General features: G+C 49.6%; 1 protein-coding gene across 1 annotated transcript in view; it reads right to left on the bottom strand.

Annotated features, from left to right (window-relative positions):
• The window catches only part of LOC307031018 (kalirin-like), an 86,250-nt gene that overhangs the window by 39,354 nt on the left and 36,896 nt on the right, over positions 1–10,000 (bottom strand). Inside the window, exons 26-32 of the mRNA XM_079667729.1 lie at positions 9,762–9,877; positions 9,452–9,574; positions 9,163–9,342; positions 6,060–6,184; positions 2,402–2,468; positions 522–631; positions 301–370 (exon numbers count right to left, since the gene is read on the bottom strand). Of these exons, the coding sequence (XP_079523855.1) occupies positions 301–370; positions 522–631; positions 2,402–2,468; positions 6,060–6,184; positions 9,163–9,342; positions 9,452–9,574; positions 9,762–9,877 (791 nt within the window). The remainder of the gene's footprint in view (positions 1–300; positions 371–521; positions 632–2,401; positions 2,469–6,059; positions 6,185–9,162; positions 9,343–9,451; positions 9,575–9,761; positions 9,878–10,000) is intronic.

Genomic DNA, 10,000 nt, shown 5'->3' with positions numbered 1-10,000 from the left:
GAGGGTTTCTGCCCCGTTACTTCTCCGCTGTTTTCTTGTCGCTCTTGTCTTGTCAGTTAGAAAAGCCAAACTGTATTCAGTTCAATCGAACGGACTTCTTTCTGCAGATGTGAGCGTCCTTAACAACGGTCAATAAGTCCTTGACAGCGGTCTGTCTGTTCTGGATTAACAACGTGTCACATGTTCTGAATTGACCAATCAGAATCAAGTATTCAACTAAGCCATGTAATACACACAGTTAGTACACAGCAGTATTATACCTGACTGTATGTATACATGTTTTTATGAGAGTACACAGACCCAAGTGACGAAGCAGTGACCGACGTCTTCAGGAAGCTGCTCGTAGTTCTCCAGCTCCTTCAGGAAGATACTGCAATACAAGTACACACATGTACTGCAGTACTACATGTATACATCACATACAGAACCTAGACACATGTGTTTATATATATATGAAATACGTGTTGGATGTTTCCTTGATGAACTCGTAGATGTTCTGCAGTATAATGCAGTATTAGTACCTGTTGTGGAACTCGTAGATGTCCTGGATGTTCCCAAACACAACGTCGTCTCGGTTACTGAGTCCCGACGGGACGTCCTCCGACCCGCTCGTCATCTCCCACATGTACGTCTGCACGTAGTACAACGAGTATTAATACTACTATGTGTTCTGTGTCTGTAGCTCTGTGTCTGTAGCTCTGTGTCTGTAGCTCTGTGTCTGTAGCTCTGTGTGTTCTGTGTGTTCTGTGTGTTCTGTGTGTTCTGTGTGTTCTGTGTGTTCTGTGTGTTCTGTGTGCTCTGTGTGTTCTGTGTGTACTGTGTTAGTAGTTCTGTGTGTTCTGTGTGTTCTGTGTGTTCTGTCTGTTCTGTGTGTTCTGTGTTAGTAGTTCTGTGTGTTCTGTGTCTGTAGCTCTGTGTCTGTAGCTCTGTGTCTGTAGCTCTGTGTCTGTAGCTCTGTGTGTTTTGTGTGTTCTGTGTTAGTAGTTCTGTGTGTTCTGTCTGTTCTGTGTGTTCTGTGTTAGTAGTTCTGTGTGTTCTGTCTGTTCTGTGTGTTCTGTGTTAGTAGTTCTGTGTGTTCTGTGTGTTCTGTGTGTTCTGTCTGTTCTGTGTGTTCTGTGTTAGTAGTTCTGTGTGTTCTGTGTGCTCTGTGTGTACTGTGTGTTCTGTCTGTTCTGTGTGTTCTGTGTTAGTAGTTCTGTGTGTTCTGTGTGTTCTGTGTGTTCTGTGTGTTCTGTGTGTACTGTGTGTTCTGTGTGTTCTGTGTGTTCTGTGTGTTCTGTGTGTTCTGTGTGTTCTGTGTTAGTAGCTCTGTGTGTACTGTGTGTACTGTGTGTTCTGTGTGTTCTGTGTGTTCTGTGTGTTCTGTGTTAGTAGCTCTGTGTGTACTGTGTGTTCTGTGTGTTCTGTGTGTTCTGTGTGTTCTGTGTGTTCTGTGTTAGTAGCTCTGTGTGTTCTGTGTGTTCTGTGTGTTCTGTGTGTTCTGTGTGTTCTGTGTGTTCTGTGTTAGTAGCTCTGTGTGTACTGTGTGTTCTGTGTGTTCTGTGTGTTCTGTGTGTTCTGTGTGTTCTGTGTGTTCTGTGTGTTCTGTGTTAGTAGCTCTGTGTGTACTGTGTGTTCTGTGTGTTCTGTGTGTACTGTGTGTTCTGTGTGTTCTGTGTGTTCTGTGTGTTCTGTGTGTTCTGTCTGTTCTGTGTGTTCTGTGTTAGTAGTTCTGTGTGTTCTGTGTGCTCTGTGTGTTCTGTGTGTTCTGTGTGTTCTGTGTGTTCTGTGTGTTCTGTGTGTTCTGTGTGTTCTGTGTTAGTAGCTCTGTGTGTACTGTGTGTACTGTGTGTTCTGTGTGTTCTGTGTTAGTAGCTCTGTGTGTACTGTGTGTTCTGTGTGTTCTGTGTGTTCTGTGTGTTCTGTGTGTTCTGTGTTAGTAGCTCTGTGTGTACTGTGTGTTCTGTGTGTTCTGTGTGTTCTGTGTGTTCTGTGTGTTCTGTGTTAGTAGCTCTGTGTGTTCTGTGTGTTCTGTGTGTTCTGTGTGTTCTGTGTGTTCTGTGTGTTCTGTGTGCTCTGTGTTAGTAGCTCTGTGTGTTCTGTGTGTACTGTGTGTTCTGTGTGTACTGTGTGTTCTTTGTGTTCTGTGTGTTCTGTGTGTTCTGTGTTAGTAGCTCTGTGTGCTCTGTGTGTTCTGTGTGTTCTGTGTGTTCTGTGTGTTCTGTGTGCTCTGTGTTAGTAGCTCTGTGTGTTCTGTGTGTTCTGTGTGTTCTGTGTGTACTGTGTGTTCTTTGTGTTCTGTGTGTTCTGTGTGTTCTGTGTTAGTAGCTCTGTGTGCTCTGTGTGTTCTGTGTGTTCTGTGTGTACTGTGTGTTCTGTGTTAGTAGTTCTGTGTGTTCTGTGTTAGTAGCTCTGTGTGTACCTCGATGCACTCCTGCAGGTCTCTGACGTAGACCCTCTCGGTCTGCAGCAGCTCGGCCATGATGTACCTGAGGACGCAGAACAGTTACAGAGCATGTAGTACTGTAGCACTCACTGTAGTGTAAGAACATATCACACAGGGGCGGCTGTGGCTCAGTGGTTAAAGTGCTGGACTTTGAATCAGGGGGTCTCAGGTTCAAACCCCACTGCAGTCAGCATGTCGCTGTGTCCCCGAGACACTTCACCCCAAAGTGCTCCTGTGGGGATTGCCCACAGTACTGAGTATGTAAGTCACTTTGGATAAAAGCGTCTAACAATTGACATGTGATGTCTGTGGGGGAAACTTTGAGCTCTGATGGAGTCAGGACTCAGAGACACGAGGAGAGCTGGAGCTCTGATGGAGTCAGGACTCAGAGACACGAGGAGAGCTGGAGCTCTGATGGAGTCAGGACTCAAGAGACACGAGGAGAGCTGGAGCTCTGATGGAGTCAGGACTCAGAGAGACACGAGGAGAGCTGGAGCTCTGATGGAGTCAGGACTCAAGAGACACGAGGAGAGCTGGAGCTCTGATGGAGTCAGGACTCAGAGAGACGAGGAGAGCTGGAGCTCTGATGGAGTCAGGACTCAGAGAGACACGAGGAGAGCTGGAGCTCTGATGGAGTCAGGACTCAGAGACAGGAGGAGAGCTGGAGCTCTGATGGAGTCAGGACTCAGAGAGACACGAGGAGAGCTGGAGCTCTGATGGAGTCAGGACTCAGAGAGACACGAGGAGAGCTGGAGCTCTGATGGAGTCAGGACTCAGAGAGACACGAGGAGAGCTGGAGCTCTGATGGAGTCAGGACTCAGAGACACGAGGAGAGCTGGAGCTCTGATGGAGTCAGGACTCAGAGAGACACGAGGAGAGCTGGAGCTCTGATGGAGTCAGGACTCAGAGAGACACGAGGAGAGCTGGAGCTCTGATGGAGTCAGGACTCAGAGAGACACGAGGAGAGCTGGAGCTCTGATGGAGTCAGGACTCAGAGACACGAGGAGAGCTGGAGCTCTGATGGAGTCAGGACTCAGAGAGACACGAGGAGAGCTGGAGCTCCGATGGAGTCAGGACTCAGAGAGACACGAGGAGAGCTGGAGCTTTGATGGAGTCAGGACTCAGAGAGACACGAGGAGAGCTGGAGCTCTGATGGAGTCAGGACTCAGAGACACGAGGAGAGCTGGAGCTTTGATGGAGTCAGGACTCAGAGACACGAGGAGAGCTGGAGAGCTGGAGCTCTGATGGAGTCAGGACTCAGAAAGACACGAGGAGAGCTGGAGCTCTGATGGAGTCAGGACTCAGAGAGACACGAGGAGAGCTGGAGCTCTGATGGAGTCAGGACTCAGAGAGACACGAGGAGAGCTGGAGCTCTGATGGAGTCAGGACTCAGAGACACGAGGAGAGCTGGAGCTCTGATGGAGTCAGGACTCAGAGAGACACGAGGAGAGCTGGAGCTCTGATGGAGTCAGGACTCAGAGAGAAACGAGGAGAGCTGGAGCTCTGATGGAGTCAGGACTCAGAGACACGAGGAGAGCTGGAGCTCTGATGGAGTCAGACTCAGAGAGACGAGGAGAGCTGGAGCTCCGATGGAGTCAGGACTCAGAGACACGAGGAGAGCTGGAGCTCTGATGGAGTCAGGACTCAAAGAGACACGAGGAGAGCTGTAGCTCTGATGGAGTCAGGACTCAAAGAGACACGAGGAGAGCTGGAGCTCTGATGGAGTCAGGACTCAGAGAGACACGAGGAGAGCTGGAGCTCTGATGGAGTCAGGACTCAGAGACACGAGGAGAGCTGGAGCTCTGATGGAGTCAGGACTCAGAGAGACACGAGGAGAGCTGGAGCTTTGATGGAGTCAGGACTCAGAGACACGAGGAGAGCTGGAGCTCTGATGGAGTCAGGACTCAGAGAGACACGAGGAGAGCTGGAGCTGTGATGGAGTCAGGACTCAGAGACACACGAGGAGAGCTGGAGCTCTGATGGAGTCAGGACTCAGAGAGACACGAGGAGAGCTGGAGCTCTGATGGAGTCAGGACTCAGAGAGACACGAGGAGAGCTGGAGCTCTGATGGAGTCAGGACTCAGAAAGACACGAGGAGAGCTGGAGCTCTGATGGAGTCAGGACTCAGAGAGACACGAGGAGAGCTGGAGCTCTGATGGAGTCAGGACTCAGAGAGACACGAGGAGAGCTGGAGCTCTGATGGAGTCAGGACTCAGAGAGACACGAGGAGAGCTGGAGCTCTGATGGAGTCAGGACTCAGAGACACGAGGAGAGCTGGAGCTCTGATGGAGTCAGGACTCAGAGACACGAGGAGAGCTGGAGCTCTGATGGAGTCAGGACTCAGAGAGACACGAGGAGAGCTGGAGCTCTGATGGAGTCAGGACTCAGAGAGACACGAGGAGAGCTGGAGCTCTGATGGAGTCAGGACTCAGAGACACGAGGAGAGCTGGAGCTCTGATGGAGTCAGGACTCAGAGACACGAGGAGAGCTGGAGCTCTGATGGAGTCAGGACTCAGAGAGACACGAGGAGAGCTGGAGCTCTGATGGAGTCAGGACTCAGAGAGACACGAGGAGAGCTGGAGCTCTGATGGAGTCAGGACTCAGAGAGACACGAGGAGAGCTGGAGCTCTGATGGAGTCAGGACTCAGAGAGACACGAGGAGAGCTGGAGCTCTGATGGAGTCAGGACTCAGAGAGACACGAGGAGAGCTGGAGCTCTGATGGAGTCAGGACTCAGAGACACGAGGAGAGCTGGAGCTCTGATGGAGTCAGGACTCAGAGACACGAGGAGAGCTGGAGCTCTGATGGAGTCAGGACTCAGAGACACACGAGGAGAGCTGGAGCTCTGATGGAGTCAGGACTCAGAGACACGAGGAGAGCTGGAGCTCTGATGGAGTCAGGACTCAGAGACACGAGGAGAGCTGGAGCTCTGATGGAGTCAGGACTCAGAGACACGAGGAGAGCTGGAGCTCTGATGGAGTCAGGACTCAGAGACACACGAGGAGAGCTGGAGCTCTGATGGAGTCAGGACTCAGAGACACGAGGAGAGCTGGAGCTCTGATGGAGTCAGGACTCAGAGACACGAGGAGAGCTGGAGCTCTGATGGAGTCAGGACTCAGAGACACGAGGAGAGCTGGAGCTCTGATGGAGTCAGGACTCAGAGAGACGAGGAGAGCTGGAGCTCTGATGGAGTCAGGACTCAGAGACACGAGGAGAGCTGGAGCTCTGATGGAGTCAGGACTCAGAGAGACACGAGGAGAGCTGGAGCTTTGATGACAAACACTGACGGTTTATTTGGAGTTTCGGCCGGAGAATTCACAAGACATGTCACGGGCCACGGTCTGACCACACGGTTGGAATGCCAAATCATTTCTGAAGAACTCTACCCCAGCCCCATGTGTTTAGCTAGTTTAGAGAGAATAATCAACATGGGGCATAACAAGATAGAATGATAACACCTCTATCAGCTGACGCCAACGGGCAGGAACACTGAGAGCATGGCAGCCAAGGCTACAGGTGCGTGTGCTCAGTCAGGACAGCATGAACTGATACACTGGGTCAAAGTTATGGTCCTTGGGAAGTATTTCCCCAACAATAGGTACACAGTATATAATATAAGTCCTGGTAGTACTCACTCCTTCTTGCGAGCAGAGCGCCTCTTCTCGTCGCTGACCTGGTGGCTCGGGTCGGACAGGTTCACCTCGGGGTCCGAGTCCGACAGAGAGTTGGGGATCAGCTCCAGCTCCAGGTCCTTATTGTCCTGCAGAGAGTACACACAATACTGGTGATACTACACATACTGAGTACTACATCTTCTGAATACTTAATCTACAGAGTACTACAGACTGTTAGGGATCAGCTCCAGAGCAAAAATACTTACATCTACGTACAAAATACTACTGTGTGTTTATATAATATCTTCTTCGTGTATTAGTGTACGTCCTCAGGCAGGTGGCAGTACTGCAGTATTGTGTACTTGTATACAGTGTTTGTCTATCCAGGGTATATGCAGGAATCCTGAAGTCAAATTTTATACCTTTTAAGACCTTTTTTAAGACCCTTTCCATACGTTTTAAGACCTCATCGTAACTTTGAGTTCTAACCGGTTACCTTGGCGACACACTTTACCTCACATTTACTATATTGATTGTAAGATAGCAAAACTAAACAGAGTGCAGACAGACTACTGAAGCCTCCTCTCCACATGAACTTCAACCTCTCTGTGAAGGTCAGGTTTAATGCAGTATGCTGCTTTGTTGCTTCTGTACTCTGTGCTCTTTCATTCCAGTCAAACTCCTCAGAAACCATTAGAAACCAGTATTTGACCAATAAACAAAACAATTGACAAAACTTTGAACTATGAAATATATTAAACTTTGGTGAGCTTCAGCGGGGTAATGCCATAGGAGCTCCCTCACAAATACCCAGGGGTTAAATTGGGCTGGGGCTGTCCGGGGCTAAGCCCTGGCACATAGGACGATGCTCTGACGTCATCACCCTCACACATTTGTCATATGTTTACAAAAAAGGATATATATGTTAAGACTTTTCTCGTTCTTAATATAGACTATATTTAGGGTCGATATGTGTTGACTTTACTTTAAAATAGCAGATCTCTGTGACCGGATATAGTTTGGCTTAGACCCCGGCCCCACGAGGACGCATACGGTAAAACACATATGCAAGCGCAAAAAAGGCTTCCTTTCACACACATTTGATTCATTAACGTGTCCGTTCAAACTAGACCGCTGCAAATGCTGGAAACGCTGTAGCACATATGCCAGGCCTGTAAGTGGCGCTGCTGCCGCCCGAAATACACCAAAAGCAGCGAAGAAGACCCCGGAGCATGGTTGCCGTGGTTGCCCTTCTGTTTATTCTCCGCGGTGGACGGCGTGTTCTCCTGCTGTATCTCTCAGGTAGTCCACCAGCAGATAAAAAACACCCACCTCTCCGCCTCTTCCAAGGAACGAGGGGACCGTGCGGCAGAGTTTTGATGTTCCGCCGGTCAACATGTCCATTAAAGTTTAAATCTTCCGTACAAAATTAGAAAAGTGCCGGTCACAGGTCTTCTTTGTTATTTATTGAGCTTTAAAACAAATTGATAACGACTCTGTTCTCTGTATAATAATATAATAATATTTAATAAACGGTGACTGCCTCTCTTTTCCTCCCCCTCTTCTGACAGCCCAGCAGCAGCAGGAGACGTGGGGAGAGGGAGGCGGGCTCTTTCATCGTTATCAGAAAATGATCATATAGGGCACACACGGAGCCGTTGGACCCCCAGAGCGTTGCGTATCCCGGTCTACCCACCTTGGGACCCGTTACCGTATTCGTTTAGTTCCCCCCCCCCCCCCCCTACCTCCCCCCCCACACACACAGAGCGGAGCAAGGCAACGAAACTTAAAATAGGAAGCAGCATTTTACGGCACGCTATGCATGGGGCCGCCTTGTGGGGTTTCCCGACATGTCGTTTCAGTAAATTAAAGGGTGTTTCATTTTGTCGTTGCTGTGAACCTTCTGAATACCTTGGAAAATGCCGTTTAATACTTTGTAATACTTTTTAATAGCCTTAATTTTCGCAAAATTTATTTATCAACTTTTAATACTTTTTAAGACCCGGCGGACACCCTGCTATCTGCGTGCAGCCCCCGGCGGCCTCCGGCAGGTGGCAGTATTGTGTACTTGGTATACAGTATGCGTACCTGCATGCAGCCCCCGGCGGCCTCCAGCAGGGGGCAGTATTGTGTACTTGGTATACAGTATGTGTACCTGCGTGCAGCCCCCTCCGGCCTCCAGCAGGTGGCAGTATTGTGTTCTTGGTATACAGTATGTGTACCTGCGTGCAGCCTCCTGCGGCCTCCAGCAGGTGGCAGTATTGTGTACTTGTATACAGTATGTGTACCTGCGTGCAGCCTCCTGCGGCCTCCAGCAGGTGGCAGTATTGTGTACTTTGTATACAGTATGTGTACCTGCGTGCAGCCCCCTGCGGCCTCCAGCAGGGTGCTGTATTGTGTACTTTGTATCAGAGTCCTGCACGGGTCTGATTTTCAAGACCCGCTCCCGCCCCGCACCCGCGACGTGCAATACCGAACCCGCCCCGCTACCCGCACATATTGCCAATTAGTTCCGCAACCCGACCCGACCCGCCGGCACAAGACCCGCAACCCGACCCGAACCCGCATATATATGAGCAGTGAAAACGTGTAATTATTAACACACGCAGTTGCATGTTTGGCTCAAAAAGCGTGGGATGTTGGTTATTCTCTCCGTCTAGGATGACACCAAAAGCCTCCCAGACGTTGGATTTCGCTCTTGAGGAAGAGTTATTGAAAATGCTGTATTCTCCGCTATAGAGAGCTTCACCTCAGCCATTCAGAATGTGGCGCGCTCAGCAGCAGGTTGATGCGCTGCAGAGGTTATGAATATGCTCGGTCCCGCGGGGGAGAGGTCTGAGGATTTAAACATTAAACTAAATTATTATTATTTAAATATATTTATGATGCAACACCCGCAACCCGACCCGCATCATCTTTGTTTTAACCAGAACCGAACCCGGAAAAAAGCGTTTGAAAAAATACCACCCGCAAATCACCTTTTTTGCGGGTCACCCGTCGGGTACCCGCGGATACCCGACCCGATGCAGTATTGTGTACTTGTATACAGTATGTGTACCTGCGTGCAGCCCCCTGCGGCCTCCAGCAGGTGGCAGTATTGTGTACTTGTATACAGTATGTGTACCTGCGTGCAGCCCCCGGCGGCCTCCAGCAGTTGGCGGTACTGCCCCATCCTCACGGTGAAGTCTCGGTAACGTTTGTCCACGGCGGAGACGCAGCGGCGCAGCTCGTTCCGGTGGGCGTGGCCTTTAGCCAGCATGCTCTCAGCCAATTGGATTAGCAAGTGCACCTTCTCCTGCGTGTGCTGCGGGCGACAGGTATATTATATACTTATATGTATATGTGTATGTGTGTGTGTGTGTGTGTGTGTGTGTGTGTGTGTGTTTGTGTGTGTTTGTGTGTTTGTGTCTCACCTTGGCGGACACACAGAACTCTCGGTGTTGCTTCAGAAGCTCCTGCGTCTCACCCATGCTCGACCCCGGAGACGTGTGAGTGGCCAGATAGTGATCACCTGACTGCTGCAGCCAATCGAGAGCCTGCAGGAGAAAACACAAAAATGAAACACAAATATAACAATATATTAAAATATTAAAATGTATAGTGAGATTCTAATTAAAATAATACATTTCTAAAATTAAAAGTATATAAAAATGTATAGTGATATTATCCAAAACATCTAATAAAAGGACAATAGCAAAAAATGAAATATTTATATTTGTGTACCTGCTGCGTGTGGCTCTGGAACATGAGGTACTGCTGGCATTGATCCAGTCTGCGCTTCTTCAGGGTCCAGAAGTGAAGAACCCTGTTCTCCCTCTGAAGCAGCTCACTAAGGATCCCTGCACACACACACACACACACACACACACACACGCGCGTACGTGCACACGCACACACACACACACACACACACAAACGCACGCACACACGCACGCACGCACGCACGCACACACACACACACA

Source organism: Notothenia rossii (genome assembly GCF_949606895.1).
Source record: "Notothenia rossii genome assembly, chromosome: 3".
In the NCBI taxonomy this organism is placed as follows: domain Eukaryota; kingdom Metazoa; phylum Chordata; class Actinopteri; order Perciformes; family Nototheniidae; genus Notothenia; species Notothenia rossii.
The sequence above is the reverse complement of the archived record's forward strand: the minus strand, read 5'-3'. Positions and strand labels throughout refer to the sequence as shown.